Source organism: Falco biarmicus, chromosome 9 (genome assembly GCF_023638135.1).
Source record: "Falco biarmicus isolate bFalBia1 chromosome 9, bFalBia1.pri, whole genome shotgun sequence".
Classification (NCBI taxonomy): domain Eukaryota; kingdom Metazoa; phylum Chordata; class Aves; order Falconiformes; family Falconidae; genus Falco; species Falco biarmicus.
In genome coordinates, this window is record NC_079296.1 from 40,083,287 (window position 1) to 40,102,453 (window position 19,167).

The window sequence follows — 19,167 nt, forward strand, 5'->3', positions numbered from 1 at the left end:
TCTTCAATTAAGGACTTTAATTGCATTGTTCTTCTAAGAAGTAGAAAGTGAAGTGCTTATTTAAGAAAACCAGCCATACACTAAGTCGTCTCCCATTCTTGGGAAGAAAACCAAACAAAACTTCATTTGTGCAGCAGAAAACAATGGTCAGTCATTAGCATGATCAGAAACGATTACAGGTCCTTCTGGCAACTGCTGATTTTCTTCACTGTTTGTGAAGGTCTCTTGTTTTAGAAACAACATGTAACAAGTATTGTCCTGGTAAAAAGTATGTAAACCTTGTCTTATGGTTATACTGACTTTGTCTACAAGGTGATGAAGGAAGAAGGGTCTAATACAGAATAGAGCCTTTCTTCATCTCTTGTTGTTAGGAGGCAGTTCCCTGTGCTTCTCCAAGCCAACAGAGGTGGCAAAGAGGTACTGCTTTGTGCAGACACTGTACACAACTGGCCAAGAATCAGGGAATGACTTTTCATATTAACTTATATGGATTTGATGGTATGTCTGATCAGTTAAAAGTCTCTCAATGAGGCAGAGAAACTACTGAGAGAGTTTCTGCTGCAGAGGGTGAAAAATGCTCCTATTTCATTTGTGCAAATATGCTGGGCTCATGTTATCAAACACATGAATTCCTGTCCACACTCTCCTTGTCTCTCCTGTGCACTCTGCCATCAAAATAGCAGGGACAAAATTGGCCTCATTTCCTGCGTATTTCATATAGACCTAAAATTTCTTAAATAGGTTGTCACGGCATATATTTTAAGGCTGCTGTGCTCACATCTGATCTCTTGCTCTACTCCTTTAAGATATTCAATAGGCTTTACCCAATAAATCACATGTTTTGTGCCTTGGAATCACATGGTATCTGAAATCACCAAAGGCTAAATGCTTCACCATTCACATTCATTACATGCCAGTCAGACAGCCCAGGTCTAAAAAACAAAAACTGAGCACCAACCTTCCCTGCAGGGAAGGCCAACAAAAAAACCCCGAGTCACACACCCTGAAAACCCCCAGTGGCAATGTAGAGAAGCAGCCCTTATTGCTATTTCCAACAATTCTCATCCCTGCTCCCATTCCAACTTTGCACCACCTCCCTCTTGCTCCACCGCAGGCGGATCAAGGCTAGAGGTTGTGGCAGAGTACGGCCTCGGCACTGACCTTCTCATGCATCCCAGGCTAGTCTGAAGCCTACAGAAAATGGCACTGACCACCCAAAACCCGAGTGGGATGGAGGCTTTTTCCTGTTGAGGGATATAATAGCTGGGTAGGAAAAATAAAACAACTCTCTCTCTCTCTCAAAGTTTTTCGCAAAGGCACACAGGAGCCAATTTTCCTGCCACTCACATTGCTGCAAGGTTTGCTACTGAGCACCAGTGGCACATTGAACAGTTACCACAAGAAAAAGAAATGCTTCTTCAAGCTCTCCCTACCTGAGCTGGAAGGCTCCCCCAAAGGGAGGTGTGGAGCAGGCAGCTGATGGGGCTGAACAACTCTCAAGGGAGCAAGCCCCCTGCCCTGGATCAAGCTGCCCAGTCCACTGAAATACCAGGAGCCTCCCACACACAAAACTACATGATCTAATCTTTGATGTTTTACAATAGCACAAAGACAACATATAAAACACATTCAAGAAACACTGCGGGAAATGTGCCAGCATTTTAAGGAACATTCCCTTTGGACATGAAGCCTTTTTTAGCCAAACCACTATGATTTTGTTTCAGTGACTCATACGAATGGATTCTGGATTAAGGTTTAAAAATGGGATATTTTCTCTTCTGCTCCTAGGTTCACCTCAAGACATGTGAATGAAAAAATAGCAGGAAGAATATTGGGCTGGACTTACATTCACCAACAGACACTAAACAGGGATCTACTAAATTTGTAAAGCTTAGCTGAAGTTTCAAATATACGATTCTAAAAATGCAATGCCTCCTGAAGTCAGGCTGGGCAAGCATCATAAAACTATAAAAAGATACTTTGTCCCTAAAGATTGCAAGAAGCTAATCATTAGCCACCCATTTATAGTGTTTACCTTTTTATTACGTTATTCTGATATTTTTCTTTTGCAGGGACCTACTTCTTACTTCTACTATTGGGGTAACAAAAAAGATTCATTGCCTCTAGGCAAAGTGTTTTTAAAGACAAAGACATTTGCTGGATTAAAAACAAACACAGAAAACAAAGTCTACATGAATTTGTGTTTGACTACTGTTGGGCATCTGGAATGGCACACATTTTCTTTGGAAAATTTTTTTCCAGTTTTTTTGCACAAATGACAGTAAAATATGTACCCAGCAGCAAACTGAGAGAACTAAATTTAAAATGCACTTTCAGACCACTCTTTCATTTTTTTTTCTTTTTAACTTCTCTTTTCCAAGGCGAGAGGGGAGGAGAGAGCTTGTACCAATGTTTTGAAGTACTGTAAGTTCTTTTGCCTTTTAACAGAAATATGTAAACAAGGTGTATGACTGTAGGGTAATGTTCTAGTCACAAAGCATTCAAGAGCCAGAGTGAAGCTATTTAAAGAATGGAGTATTCAATTCCTGAGGCCAGATGCTAGTATAAATATGAAACTATGTTCACACTGCAGATTAAATTATTTTTAGTTTCTGCATTTGAACTGCCAAAATTATTTGGGTTGGGTTTTCTTTTTTCTTTTTTTTTTTTACTGTACCACAGAACTTATGGGGCCACATTTTTATGTATCTGAACAGAGGATGAAAAACACAAACGTAAAAGGACTTTTTCAGCGATTTTCTCTGTGCAACAAAACTAGAAGTGTATAGTGACAAACACTGTCACAAGTAAGGGTCATTCAGGGAGTAAGAAAACTAAAAATAAAGATAGAGCTGAAACATTTGAGATTCTTAAAATAGATTTTTATAGTACCTTATAATTTAATTTTCATCTCACAAAGCTTTTAATCTGGAAATAGTGTGAAAGAAAAGTGGAGACTGTGGTTTTAAAATAATTAAAGAGAAAAACATGCATTAAGATTGCATTACACCCTGTCTACTGGGTTTGCCATGAGAGCTCACACAGATATTGCTAAGGATATCAAGTTAAAGTCAGTAGTAATTAACTAAAGCAAATAATCAATAATCCCATGACCTTGCCACAGCAAAAACATACATGAATTCAAGAGAGAAAGACAATGAAATAAACTGGTAGTGATCAAAGCAAATCCAGGCTCAAGAGCTGGGTGAGGACCTATCACTGACACATGCTAAAGGCTACAAGCCACCTACAAGGCTGTCAAGGACCCCCCTCTCGCTGATGACCACTGTTGCTTTTTTGGTCCTGTAATTATCTTCTCTTTGCTTCACCAGCTGACAATGATGGAAGGTCCAGGATGTATCTCAAGGATGCGATTCATCTGCTGATATCAGGGGTCAGTCTACCAAGCCGCAAGAAGTAAAATAGGGACCACATAGAGGGATGTCAACCAAGCCACAGACCCTTCCCACTGTTGAGTACCACAAATGCCCAGGAAGACCTGCATGTACAGCCAGGATTGTAAACCTATGAGAAGGATGAGCAGAAAGACTGCAACTTGGCCAGTCGAGAGACCTCCTGCAACACCAAGGAATGTGGAATTACTGAGCAGACTTGCTCTGCACCACACTGAACATGCATATTTTGCCGATGACTTAAAAGAAGGATGAGGCCAGTAACACCATACAGCTGGCTGGGGGAAGATGCTAGGAGCAGAAGAGGTCCTGCAGCACCAGGGCTGTAAGCCATCTAATATTGAGATGTGTGAACCGACACTAAGTACCTGCAGAGACTGTCACCCCCCAATTCAGGAAGGCAGGGGACACCAAGCTTAATTACAAACAGGTGACGTGGGACATGCTGAAAGCTGAACATGCTCTTGAATATAACATCAGGTTCACCCCTGGTTCCTAATTAACTGTTCTTATCAGGCATGGATCTGGTATCACAACAGCGAAGCCTCCTTTCAGTGGACAGGCTGACAGTCCCAGCCTTCCCTGGGTATTTACGACACGTTTTTAAAATGCATTAGCCTGCACTTTAAAGAAACCTGGGACCAGAACATCTGGGCTTTCGTTGTTTTGATTCTCAGTAATAAAAAGTGAAAAAAATGATGCAGCTGTGGATAAGATGTTCCGGAACACAGCAGCTACCTTGTCATCCTTTACCTATTTTCCCTTCACTAGACTTGTTCACAGGCACAAAACAAGACATGGGGGAACGTGGAGGAGGATGAGAGGGAACGTTTCCCACCTTTTTCTTAAATTAGATTTTCAATTTGTTATAGGATCCTTGAATTGTACAACATGTGGCGATCTATTCCACTCATGACACACATGTGTAACTCCCCTTGGCACTAATGGGAATGACGAACGTGTTGTGAGAGGAGAATTGCCCCCTACAACTGCAGGAGTGTGAACAAGGTTGTAAATATATCTCAAGGTTCTGGTAACATTAGAAACCAGCCTAGCAAATTTCTCATGGTTTATTATGATATCACCAAATCCCCTCTACGTATTTATAGCCTTGTAATTCACAATTATTCTGGGTCCATAAATGTTTTTGGCATCTGAATGTAGAACTGATACTATTATTTCACATAGTATGGTACTGTCCGTGAATGCTAAATTTATTCCAGCAGAGACTCCTGGAGTTCATTCATCAGATATTTTATGCTACTGTTCTTTTAATGATTCATTTATCCTTCGTAATATTTGTATTCTGAAGTGTGGCGTCTCCAGCCGACAGCACAATGCTCTGCTGAATTATCTTTTTCTTTCACAGCATAACAGAGTAGAGCACAGTCAAATTGAAGATGGCCTTTAGTACACTGTCAGAACAATACTGCTTACCAAGCATATCCAGACACATTTCTCAAACCACATGTAATGCTCTGGCTGCCAACATGCTCATAAAGTCATTAACCGGCATCTTAAAACGAGGGTGTGATACATACATTTAAATGTTTAGGAAAATCAAATGTGTGCTCTTCCAGAAGCTTATTTTGAATTTCAGCTTCTACATATATCAATTATACAGCAGTGCACAGATGTAAAAATTCACCTTGATTTTTCACAAGCTGCTAAAATATACTTCTACTAAAATAATACACATTATCTATCACTAACAAAAGCTTCTTTATGGCATTAACTATTTGTCCTTCACAGTGTAACAGAGCATGAGAGACCCAAGGTGAAGGTTTACAGTGCTGAGGATTCATTTTTACAAGCAAATTATTATTAGCAGTAAAATTAAGGAGGAACTTATTTTACGTGGTACAGATTTTACTAAATGAAGTAAATAAAGGTTATGCCACAATGTTCTCCAATACAAAACCTACCCAGTAAGTTACCAATCATGCTGTTACATTTTTTAAATATACACTTTCTCTATCACCCACTCCCACAAACTGCACTTCAATTTATACCTACACTAGGTTTAACCCTTCCCTTCCCAAACAGCCTCATCTATCAATGCTCTTATCGCTCAAGGGTAACGAAGCCAGCAAAGACAAGCTTGAACCAAATTAACCAAAAGAGATTAAGAAGTCAGAATATTGATACTGAGGGTCTTAAAACTCAGTTTAATGATGGAAAGGATGCCAGAACCACAATCTTCTCCTGTGTACCCATACAGCTCCTCTCAGTGCTCGCAAAGGTGACACGCAATGCTGTGGGAGATGCCCAGGCTGCCCACATTGGGAAAGCAGGTTTGCTACTGCCCACTTGGCCACTGAAGCCAAGCCCCTTCCCACACTCTTGCCCAACATGTTCTTTTTTCTTTCTACCCTACCCATCTCCCACCTTCCCTTGCCTGCCCAGGCAAAGCTCCACCTTGGCAAGCTGAGGTCCCATCACCTCCTGTGGCTGAGGTACCCGTAAATGCTGACATGGCCATTCTCTGGCATTATGGCCCCATGCAGCCTGCAGGGTAGCCCGGCTTTTGCTCCTGTGTGCCTGTGTCCTTGCAAATGATTTTGTGAAAGGAGGAGAAGGGGGAGAAAAAGCAACTCTCCTCCTTCAATTTGAGATGTACAAAGGATGCCTTCTCTGACAAACTTCCAGGGCACAAGATGGGGAAGATGAATATTGCATCTCAAGAGAACAAGCACTAGCCTTTCCGCAACATGGCAGTCAGAACCAGACTAAGGTATTTAGGAAGACAGATGATGACAGGCCAGGCACGTCACAGTGCACCTGTAAACAAAAGGCAAGCTGCCTTTCTGGGCATGGAAGTAACGAAGAGCAACACGGAAGGGCAACTTGGAAGGGAGGTGGTGAATAAGTTGGGTCTGGTTTTTTTCCTCCCCCCCAGAAGGGAACTGACATCCAGATCTGGCCATGGTGTCAACAGCACCCAAAGAGGAGCCTGAGCACCTCAGCACAGGTTACAAGCGAGAATGATTCATTAGCTGGTATGAAGACAGCTTCAACTTGATTAGCGGAGTGCTCAGAGTCAAAGATGACCATGGGATTCCAAGTCCTGGGCTCCAGCAGCGCAGAATTACAGCACAGGAAAGCAGCCAGGCAGGAAAAAGAGGACGTCCTCAGGGTCCACCCAACTATATCACGTTATATACGTGGTTAGTTCACAGATCTCGGTGCTCAGCCAATTTTTGGCTGGCTGCGTGGAAAGGATACAATGCAGGAAAAAGGCGTCAGTGACCTATGAGGGACCAACAGCTCTAACCAGGAACCGTGGCACACAGAGGAGACTGCTGATCACCTCCCTCCACGGCGCTGGGCAAGGGAAGCATAGGGATACAAAACAATAGATGTCCCAAACTGGGTTCCCCCTGGGACCCAGAAACAATATGGGCAGGAACGGAAGCAAGAGAGAAGGCTGGGGAGGAAAACAGCACCCTCTAAACCCAAAAGTTAAAAAGAAAAAAAAAAAAAAAAAGGCAAACATTGAGATAAAGTCAGATTTGGAGCACAGCAGCGCTGCACCAGGAGGCACACATTTCCAGTTACTGGAACAAAACCTCATGGTCAGTAAGAATTAAATGCAAGATCCAACAGTGACTAGAAGGGAAAAAATCCTGGAGAGCAGACACATGTGGGTTATTACACAGCCTGGCAAGGTCAATCTCGGTGCTAAAAACAGACAAAAATAAAAAAAGCTGTCAAACATTTTTAAAGGGACACTGTCCCATGCTGGCTGCTTTGACACTGACTGTGAATGGTCCTTATTTTTTATCTACTTATGTTGTAATTATGTAGGTTACTCCTGTTCCAACCAGAAGCTGCAACAAAACTCTTATTGATGGTGCAAAATGCTGCATCTTTGGATTTAGGGGAACACGGGGCAGTTCCCTCTAGCTTCACAAGGCAGTAAAATTTAACTCTTCCTCCTCTTGTTTTGCAGCAGTGATTCCTTCCCTGATGTTTCTGAATAGACCAGAACTGCAATTGCAAATGGCTGTGCTCCACACCAACGACAAAGTGCCCTGTCATACCAATACATAATTGAAAATGCTGACACAGTGACAACTGCTATCAGCACAATTCTGATAATCATGTTAGCTTGCTCCTGCTGCAAGAACTGGTGGGGGTGGGGAACAGGCACTGTGATTTAGGGGCTACCTAGAGAGAAGTTATGTGGGGTTTTGTTTACATTTCTCGGCAGATATTCTGCATTTCAAAGAACAAAATACCCACCTCCTCAATTCCTGGGGCAACACTACCACCCCCTTTTATAAGAGCTCAAAGGCAGGCCAAAGTCTGAGAAGAAATCCAAATTTTCTCTCTTTGATAAGGCATGCTTGAAGTTTGAGATGTTGGTGTTAAAACTCCTTTCAAGAGCCACAAATAGATGAGGCTCAACACAATCTAGTGGTGAACAAAAGGCTTCCATAGCCAGTGCTGCATATTAAGATGTTTTTGTCACCCCCATACACTTCCTCTGTAATGAAGTAGGCTGTCCCCAGAGAAAAGAAGAAATTAACAGCACTTAAATCACCCCAGCATTGCTCGGGCAAACACGTGGCCTCCGGAAGGATCAGGTGGCTACAGACAACCTCCCGAAGACCCGGCCAACCTCCTCCCAGGGAAGCTGGGGAAGGTGCAGAGGACAGCAGCTGTAGTTCAAGAGAGAGGGGCAAGTGAGGAAGAAGAGCCCCAAAACACTACTGGAGATAAGGTCACCTCCAAGAAAATGTATCATTATCACAGGTGTATTGGGGGTACACCACACCTAACAACAGCATCAACTTTCAGCATTTAAAAGGCAGACAGCAACTGAGTCAACAAATATTAGTTATCTTAAACCAACTGGTTAACAAAGAATAAAATAAACATTTACCTTGCCTTCTTCATGCAAGGCAAGATGAAATTGTCTGTCTGCTCATCACCTCTGGTTATCTCCAATCCCAAACATGTTAACACTAAAGATAAGTGGCAATTGAACCCAAGATGTACAACCAAAGGAAGCCTTCCTGCTCCATGGCCTCTCTGAACATCAATCCCAACAGTGCCGCTCTGCAGCCTGTTGGTGCTCTCGTTCTGCTGCAGCAGTGCTGGCATGTGCTAGGAGCTGCACAAACACAGAAGAAAATGCCAAGCCACAGTCCTTTTTCCCCAAGGGAGCCATCCTCCTCCATTCAGGCTCCACAGAGCACAACAGACAAGTCATGTAATAGCCTCATCTATGGCAAAAGAGCTGTATCAATTGGGCTGGTTACAATGAGTTGGAGAGGTCACTCTGACCCACAATTCAAAAAACAACATACGGTGCACAAGAGCAGAGAGGAAAATGCGATAATGGGACACTTACAGGAGTTTTATCAAGATCAAAATGGCATTCAGCTAGGGCAATGGGGACAGGAAGGCACAAGGAAGAGGCAAAGAGCACAGACAAGGAGAGAAGAAGGGGAGGGGAAGAGAGTTAAGAGGCATGACTTAAGCACAAAGTATCCAAAGTAGCTGCACTCTGAATAGCTAACAATTAGTTGGTCAGAAAATTATTGCATCAAGTTAAGCCAGGCAAGCCTGAACTCAGAAGCACGTGACAAACAATGAAAAAGGAGAGTCAGCATGAGTTTAGAAGTCACCACAAGTGGCTGAGCATGCTACAGCTGCAGATTATCAGTTTCATTAATATTACAGTTTGACTACATTACGAATTGATAATCTTCATCTGGAGAAATCACGCCTGTTGCAAGACCACTGGTTAAGTGAAATCAGAAGGGCCATGAGGGGCACTGTGGTTGCCTGGGCACTGAGGGATCGGCACTGTCCTGCAAGATAGCTCATCCCCACTCTGCCTTTCCTTCCAAACCCATTGCAATCTGGCGTGGCTTGGCCAATTTTTATAAGAACACAAGATCCGATGAAGAGCTGTGATCTCCTGCATGAAGCTACACAAATTATGAGACTGGTAAAGAAGAGAAGGAAATGAGAGGGTGAGCCAGTCCTGCAGCATCCAGCCCCTGCCCCACATGCTTCACTGGAGGGTTCAAGAGAGCAAAGTAGGAAACAACTGCTGGAAAACCACCTATGGACTACAAAAGGGTGATTGCTAAAATAAAAACCTCAACTAGAAGCAGTACTTGATTTTCCTGGATTGCAGAGAGAACAAAGATCTAGATTTTACACTCCCAAATGCGTGCCTATGGGGAATAAAAGGCAGGACAGGACTGAGTGCTAAATTTTCTTTCGGTTCTCCCTCACTGGTCCCAAACAAGCAAGCAGTAACTGCAGAAAACCTTCAGTAAGCACCAGAACTTGCTCATCGCTGTTACTAACGCTGCCAGTGCAGGAATGGGAGCGCCCACCATGCAGCAACCTCAGCCATACATTTTGGCATGATAAAGACTCATAAAGGATGGATAAAAAGAGTGGCAATGACAGTCTGGGGACCAAACCTAGACCTCTGCCACAACAGGCTCGTGAGCCAGAGGGATGCAGATTGCCTGGCCAGGGCAGCAGTGGCTCCCACCTTCCTGGCCTGACATAAGCACAGCGGCCATTTGTTCCTCAGCTAAACCCAGGCAGTGCTGCAGCTCAGCCTAACCCAAACCAACAGAGCCGGTGAGCACTAAATCCAGTCATTTCCCCCCCAGTCTCTTCTCTCAATTTCAGCTCTGACTCCTCTATCTTTTATTTCTTTTTCTAAAGACACATTTAGAGATGAAACCATTCATAACTGCCTATCCACAGACAGTTTGTGGCAGCATAATTGACAATGAGTCTGCTGCAAAAATGAAAATGCTGTTTTAATAACCTTGGCCTAAAATACATTCTGTTGTATGCCTCAAAGGGTTTCAATAAAAAGTCAACCTGTAGAGACATATTTTCTTGGCTTAAACAACAATCCAAAGCATATAAATGTAGTCCAACTATAATGACATATTTATAGGCCAATAAAGCTTACACTGCAGCTTTCATACTTCACTTAAAGGAAGTCTGTAAGAAGCAGTGTTATATAAAATAATTTGAATTTCTTTCGAACTATAGCCCAAGGAATACAAATATGCAACTTCGCCATATTTAACCAATAGTGTTTACATTGCTTAGTTGCTAAAAATTTTGTAAAATGAAATAATTCCTCATTTGGTGACTTCCCACTGCTTTACCAAATATGGGTACAGAAGTCCATTTATTACAAAGAAAAATCCCCTAAATAATTCTAAAGACAAAAATAAATAACTAGCGGCCTTAGTAGTGAATGATTTAATCAGACCAATTCTTCTGGAAAAACAGGTTCTCATGTTCATTATGAATAATACATTCCTGAGCAACTCTATTTTTATATGCTGCATTGTTGTTATTCTTTATTTTTCTCAACATTTGAAACAAATATTCAGAAAGCTATAAATAGTCTTAAGACATAAACTGCCAGCATTCAATATTGACATATTTGTAGAAAGGGACAGAATGTATAACATAAATATCTCGACAGGCAGAAAGAAATAATTCTTAAAAATCATTTTTCAGGCTGAAATCTCACACAAAAAAATGCCATTGCTAGATCTTTTATTTAATACAGTCCTAAGGAAAATTTCTGCATAATTCACTAGTGATAAAAACAATGGCATTTTACAGGAAAAAACGCCTGTTTCTGCACAAAAGAAAGGCAAAGATGAAAGAAGAAAAAAGAGACAGGAGGAGGAAAAGGGAAGAAAAGAGGGAAAGAATAAGAGAGAGGAGAAAAAAAGAGGGAACAAAAAAGAATACAGAACTACCAAATCTGAATTAGGGTCAACTTTCAATTATAGGTGCATGGTTTCTCCGTGTTGTGGATTAATTAGGTGTTGCCTTAGTTTTGGTTAAGCAAGTGCCACAGAGTGTACGGCACAGGGTATACGGTGCTCACTCAAGGCTCCACTTTGCCTGCTTATTGTTTAAAGCTGCCCTGCTCCTAGCAGCGTGTTTAATTAAGTATGTTTGTGCAGTGCCACTTCTGTGGTTCTGTATCAGCCATGTTTTCATTTCATCCGGGTTATTTCACTCTTCACCACTCCTAGATACTGTGTGAAAACTGATTTTGTTTCTTCTGTAAAGTTTTTTTGAGCTTTTTGGTAACGATATAATTTCCTATTACCTTCTACGGCTTAGTTTAAAAACATCTAGTAGAAAAACTTTCAGAATCTACACACTTTTATAGGATTTTTCTGTAAAGGAAATACACTGTTTCATAGGAGAAAACAGGTCCAGGAGACCACCTTGTTCATCTAGGTCTTTTCAACACCTGGTTCAGCAACTTCCTTGCCTACAGCCAGGGTTCAATGTGGCCATTGCTACAGACTCATCCATGGTCTGCCAGAGTAGCACAAGAACGGATTTGTTCCTTCAGATTCAAGTTCTGTACAAAGCGCTGTGCCCCACCACAGCCACTTAACTCTGCCCGGTGGGGAAGCCCTCTGTGAAACATCCCGACGGGTGAAGCACCGAGCACAGTGGTGGATATGCAGGGAGACCACCTCTCCATTTGAGCTGATTAGCCTTGCTAATACAGCTGTGCTGATGCTCTCAGCAGAGACCTTTGCACAACAGTGCACCGCGCTCCCTCACAGTTTACAGCCCTATTTTAAGATAAAAAGTACCCCATGCCGTTGTGCTGGAGACCTACTGCAGAAGTTATTGCTATTAATCTTTGATCACTGCAGCTGAGCGTTGCTCTGTTGGCAAGATGTTGAGTACTGGAAAAGGTCTGTGGGCACACATTGTAACAGGCAGTAAACCTGCCGTTCTGACAGCAGAAAAGATACAACATCAGCAGCTCAAATCCCTATGCCTTGGACATAGCATGTTATCCTACTGCCTTTACCTACAGCTAGGGAGATGTCAATTCTCAGACCACAATGTCAACCTTGATCAACCACTCAGAATGAGAGACATAAACCTTCATCTGGTGGGTGCTAAACATCCACCCCACAGTTAAGCCAAACACCAGAGCTCATAGGTTGCCTACAGGACACAACCAAAGGGGGCTGCTTCACAAGCAATAAAGATCAACATTTTTCTGAACTTTTTCTCAGATCCAGGAAGCAAAATATGCTTAAATTCTTGGGTCTTTCAAATAGTAAAAAAATCATCTTAGTACTAGATTTAAGAAATTTCTTCAATTGCCTTTAACAGGCTAGATCAGTTGCCTGTATCAATGTGCCTAATCAGCTTATACGTCTTCTTGAACCTTTGATTTCACTCCCACCAACCAGTCATAACGAAGAAAAATGCAATCATAATCAACCATTAGTCAAAATACATTTCTACTGAAAAAAAAGACTCAACAATAAAGCCAGAGCCACCAACTGAAAATGAGCAACATCAGAATGTGGGTTATCAAAATTATACCATATAGTCTGCATTCCAGAAGCGTTCTCAGTATAACCCCTACTTTCAAAGGCTTAACATGCAACTATAAGCTTTAGGCTTAAAGATAATTTTCTTCGGCTCCTAGGGTAGATAATAGCAATTTCATAACTTACCACAAGGGTTTTTTTGTTTGTTAAAAACAAAAACAAGAAAACATTAACACACAAAAGTTCTGTCTGAAAAACATTAAGATTCTTCTGACACAACAAACAAATGCAAATAAATGTAGTGCGTAAAGAAGATGCCAGGGCAACAGCAGAGAAAATTACTGTATATAATTATGAACCAGAAGAAACCACACAGCAAAGCAAAGGAAAAGAAAAATAAAAAGAATTCCATGGATTATTTTTCTTCCTGGAGATGTAATGAAAAATAAGATCAACTTCAAATTGTACTTCAGTCTTCCAACCTACATGTCTAATGGTAAAATGCAAGATTGACAAAATCATTTCACCATTTGATAATATCAGAAAACTGAGACGCAAAAGATAAATCCTCCAAGACAGATCTTCAGCTTAGAGTAACATGGCTTCAATGCCAACACAGTCGTGCCATTGTAACACTGAACTTGGCCCCGCATTACCTGTTCATATCGGTACAACAGCACTTCCCCACATGCATCAGCCTTAGCTTTTAATTTTTCACCTTTCCTCCCATTATGGCCTAAACTTGATGCTCTTCTAGCTTGGAACATTTGTTAAAAGCTTGGTACAATAGAGAAACGTCCCTGGGATGTACTTCAAAGCACTGTCTCTGGCAGCTATTATGCATCCAAGGTCCTAATACCACAAACAGGTGCATTACCAAGAGGAGACCTATCTCCCTTGGACCTTGTCCCCCCATCCCAGACTTTAGAGGTTTGAGTGTCTGCGCATCAAAGCAGCCCCAGAGCTGCAAGTCTATCTGCAACCATCCAAAGTAGCAGAGCTACCACTTCTCTCCCTAAAAACAGACAGGGAAAGAAAGTACAGGTCTATCTGGAAAGAACAGTGTGGACCTCACTGAGGCCTATGCTGTATAGCAGGGGTCCTCAAACTTTTTAACCAGGGGGCCGGCGTGCAGATGCAGTGGCAGGCAGCCATCTGCGGCTGCTTGGTTTCCCCACCCCCAACCCCCCGCGGGGGGTTCTGTAAATACCGAGGGCCGGATTGAGGACCCTGGGGGGCTGTATCCAGCCCACGGGCTGTAGTTTGAGGACCCCTGTTGTATAGTAACATAAAGCTCACAAGGAAATGCTACAGAAGGCTATGGAAGGGACATCTTCCTACTGAACAAGACACAAAGCCAACCTTAGGGAGACAGAACAAGCACAAGGAGCAGGTGACAATGCTGCGCTTCTGAAGATGGGACGTGAGAAGTGAAAGGCCTTTACTCTGCCCTGCCTGTCAGAGGAGGCCTCAGGAAGATGTGTCAGGCTCCTCTCCCCATGATGCACAGCTCTGACCTGATTCCCTGGACTGCAGAGCCCCAGGGAGAGCCCTTGACAATTTTTCGTGCGCATACCTTCAGGATTTGAGCCTTACTGCTCCAGGACATGTCTATGGAGCAGACAGGTATCACAGAGTTACCCCATGCTACTCTTGAAGGAGCCTGCAGTGAACTCACCACCACCCCCCCCGATCCCACTTGGGTATCTTATCACCACACCTCCGCCTGCAGCACAGACATACCTTGGGAACTGGCGATGGCTTGGCAGGATCAGGCTCATCTGTCTTTGAAAGACACTCACCCACGGGCCCCTCCCCATGGCAGAAAGTAAGGGATACTCACCAAGGTCAGCCTTTTCCTTCAGGATATCTTTGAAGTTCAAGCCGCTGTTGAGCGTGGATTGTCTGTATCTCATCAAGGCCTCCTTCTGCCCATTCTTCCCGACATCCATTGGCTTGACTGGCTCAGCCCGGAAACCACACTTCCACTTGGAGAAATCGGACTGTGCCCATTTTGCCAAGTCCTCAAGCTTCACAGTGACTTTCTCCGAAACAGCAATAACTTCATCCTGCAAGAAGTGGTCAAATGAGAATAGGACACGTCATGAGGGCCGCCATGATGACTGATAAATCCGTAATGCCACCCCCCCCACAGGCTACTGGAAAAGCCTGTCTTGCTGTTGGCAGATTAATTTTTTCATAATACAGAATAGCTAGTACTTGAATTATTCCTCCTGCCCCCTAAATGGAAATATTAGTTGTTTACTCAAAGCAAATACACATGATCTAAAGACAATTTCTGGGACTGGAGCAATGATCCTAAAAGGCATTTGAAATGCAGGTTGCCAAATCACATTCTGTAAAACCCAAAGCCTTGAGGGAAAGTTTGTTTTTTAGGTGCAATTAGCTGCAAATGTAAAAATTCATGGCTGAATGACTAATGGTTATAGCTAGTCCTGAAATAAATGGACTAAGTAAATCTCAGATTCTTGGAACTCTGACTCACCAAAAAATTCCTGTGTTTATGGTACATTTTCCCTTGGCTTATACACAAATATTGAATTTAACTTTTGTCCTAAAAATTAAATAAAACTGTGATGTAATCCCAAAAGAAATACTACATAAATGTTATGTGCTTCCCACCAAAAGAAACTTGCACATTCTCATGTTTCTTAAAACCTTTTTCAAGATCAGAACTGTAATTTTTTTTCCCTTCTTAAACATACATTCTAAGAAAAGCACTTAAACTTAGTTTAGCCTCCAGAATGTATACTCGAATTAAACAGCTCTAATTGCTGGATTTTATCCTTCCAGGAAACAATCAACTCCTCTCAGTCATGATGAATAAGCAGAATGTTTTATAGCTGACTCCAGTGAGCAGAGGCTCGAGAAAGCCTCCAAAAAATAAACAAACAAACATACACACATATCCAGCCAGATACATTCCAGATTTTTTAGTTAAAACAGCAGAAATAATTTATGTTGTAATGAGAGCTGGCTGCACCACCACACCTTTCACACCACATATTTCTAGCACTAAATAAGGTTACAGGTTCTTGAAATAGATAAACCAGAAACCAATTTTTCTCTCAAATAAACACAAGTATTTGCAAAGGGTAGAGAAATTCTTTGAGTTATTAAACAAAGAGAAAAGCACGATTGATTCTCTCTCTGTGTTTTTTTTCTTCCCACTGAACACATTCCTCAGGAAATAAAATACTGCTCAATAGGAAAAAAAAAAAAAAAAGCTTTATTGTGATAAGTTACACACAATACAAAACCTGAAGTATCTCTAGTAAAAAAGCAGATCTGATATTCCAGTCTCTCTTACATAATACAAAATCATTTTATTAGCAGGCACCTTCATTACATTTAGTGCAATAACAAATATTTGGTCAGAAACGAACGGCATGCTTATATGCTAAGCAAACTTGTAATAAAAATCTTTTCCTTTATCATTGCACAGCATAAGAACTTCCACTGAACAACAAACAATAACAGTGACGTTTTAAATCTCTGTTTATGACAAACGTCAATACTTTGTAAACAAGCGTTGGGTACTACAAAGTACAATTTCAATGGATGGCTTCACCCAATTTCATTACACCAGCCACTTGAAATAAAAAAGCTGTAGTTGCTATGCATTTTATAGCTATTACATGGCGATTATTAAATGTCAGCATGGAAAAAAAATAATACATATATATAAATTTCAGCCTGTCTGCAGACAGTCTCAGCAATTTCTGGATGAAGTCCTCTTTTAGGATGTTGAATACCATCACCAGTGACTACACAATTTCTACACTACAGAAATCTATTTAACAGCAGTTTTAAAAAAACCCTGACTTGGAGATCAGACATGTTTTTGGTTAAAATATTATTTTCCAAATAGTTCTCATGATCAAATGATTATGATTTCAATTACTAGTTTCTTCATATCCTTTCCAAGAACTGGTATGACTAATTTTGGCTGGCATACAAAGTAAGCTGAGCAGACAATTTATTAACCAAAAGAAAAGTACAATCACTATTACATCATCAATGAATAAACTTGTTTTCGAGAATACAACCTTCACATACACGCACATGATGTGTACACAGGGAAAAAAAAGGAAGGAAAAAAAAAAAAAAAAGAGGGGAAAAAAGAAAGAAACCCAACTGTAACGAGAGTGAGGCGATGCTGGTGCATTTGCTGGCTCTGCCCAGGCTGCCATGGAGCAGGGAATCAGAGAGGCAGGAGTAGGGGGAGAGGCAGCTTTTGGGGGGGGAGAGCACACCCCAAGCGTATGTATGCTTTCTGTGGCAGCGGCACAGCTGCAGCCATGAAAACACGTTTAGCATCGCCACACTGGTGTGAAGGGCTACGAAGAGACCCTACAGAAAGACAGTCAAGCGCTTGCCTCAGCCCTTCACAAAATGGCACCGGGACTCTAAATACCATGGCGCAAAGGGGCGCCCAGAATGGCACCACAGGGTAGCTGAGAACGCAGCTGCAGTGAATGAGTATAAAATATAAAAGAAATTCAGGCTGTCACTGTGCCATGACAAGGGTTGTGGGCCAAACCTCCTGCATGCAGGCAGTGCTAGGCAATGGCCCCTCGTCAGGGCCGCCCCGTCACCCCTGCAGCAGCTGTGTCCCCAATGGCACCTGGTCCCCATCACCTCTGTGCCAGCCACGTCCCTAAGGGTGCCTGGATGGCCCCCAAATCAGCTGGGATGGCCTGAGAAGGGCGGCTGACCACAGGCCTCGTGCTCATGGCTGCCAGGCTGGGCTTTGTGCCGTGACCGAGCAATGGCAGCACCCACCTCATGGCTGTCAGGCCAAGAGGGCCCATCTCGCACCTGCTGTAACTGCAGCTCTACTGCCACCAGCCCCTCAAAAGCCAGAGCTGCTCCTAAGATTAAAGATGTTTAATCTTTAGGGGTCACCCTTAAGGAAGCAGGGCCAAGGCCGGGCCCGGCCTGCAGAGGCAACGGTTGCTGGACGAGACTGGGAGCACCCAGCCATCCTCCACACCAGCACTGGCCTCGTGTCCCCCCTCATACCACCAGTGATCACCACAGCTGCACTAGCGAAACATGACTAAGCTCCCTTTTAGCCAGAAAACAGAAAAATCACCCTACATATCCCTGCCTTGGGTTGCCCTGCCCTACAGGCACTGGGCCTGGGTAGACCTGTTCTCTCTTGCTGCTCATTTTTTGAGCTCTTGCTCATTTTGGGCCCAATTCAGAGACAAGCAGCCATGTCCTCCTCAGCTCCCCACACACCACAGCAGTCACAGATCGGACATGGTCCTCCTCTGGGCACTGCTGCCCACACCAACCTTGCCAGCAAGAGACTGCATCTCCAGAGGCGTTTTCACCCTGGCACTTCATCGTACAAACACTGTCACCCAGCAAAACACGGCGGGTAGCTTCAGCCCTTCTTTCTGAGGAGCCTGAACTGTGGGCAGCTTCCAGAGAGGCCGTCTTCCCCACACCTCGATAGTCTGCTAATGCAAGAGGTCATCTGCCCCAAAGCCACCAAACAGAGGTCACCCAACTACTTCATCAGCTCTGGGATGTTGATGCGCCTTGCCAAGCTTTAACACATCCTGAAGCAACCTTTGCAAGCACTCAGATCCAAACTATGAGCAAACTATGAGTAGCAGGGTTTTTTAATTACTGTTTTGGAGGAGGAGGTAACAAAAGGGTCCCTCTCCTTTTTTTTTTTTTTTTTTAAAGCGAAAATGTCTCAGAGCCCTCATGTCACAAAAAAAGTTGCTTCAGGACCTGTGGGGCTCTGCCAGCCAGAGGAGCCCCCATAGCCATTCAGTATCGACTGCTGCGCACCTACTGCCGCAGCCCTTCTAGAGAAACCTTTCAACGAGATGACAAAGCAATACAGATGTTGAATAAATAAAAACCAGGTACATGGTGACACATGACTAACAAACCTTTAGAAGATTAAAGAAATGTGCTGTATAACCTTCATGTCATTAATAATTATTTCTCTGTGTAAACATGAAAAACCACCCACGTCGCATACAGTGCGTATATATATCTATACAAAAATCAACTCATCGTGTGTTAGCTGTGCTCTGAAGTGATATGTTTATGAGGTCTCCGTTGCATGTTTAAGTCTTTAATTGCAGTTTTTTTCCTGCTACAGCAAGATGAGGTTTGCAGGAGGAAACAGCCTGCGTCGATTTCAGCTCTGCTCAGGAATTAGATTTATCTTGGATGGGCCTTTTTGGATGCTGACCGACCAATGGCAATGCTTTTCCCAGCCACAAAGTTGTCTAAATCTCGAAATAAGCACTGACTATAAAAAGAGGCACTTTTTCTTCTGTTTCTATAAAAGCAGGTATCTAGTCAGCCTATAATTTTAGCACATCTTACAAGACTCCTGAGCAAAGTACAATACTTTCACCTATCAAGTGGGA

At 42.7% G+C, this 19,167-nt stretch overlaps 1 protein-coding gene across 3 annotated transcripts in view; it reads right to left on the minus strand.

Annotated features, from left to right (window-relative positions):
- ARID5B (AT-rich interaction domain 5B) overlaps window positions 1-19,167 on the minus strand; it is a 123,931-nt gene that overhangs the window by 95,096 nt on the left and 9,668 nt on the right. For all 3 annotated transcript variants that reach the window (XM_056350744.1, XM_056350745.1, XM_056350743.1), the window contains one exon: window positions 14,586-14,811. In XM_056350744.1, coding sequence (XP_056206719.1) covers window positions 14,586-14,811 — 226 coding nt within the window. The remainder of the gene's footprint in view (window positions 1-14,585; window positions 14,812-19,167) is intronic.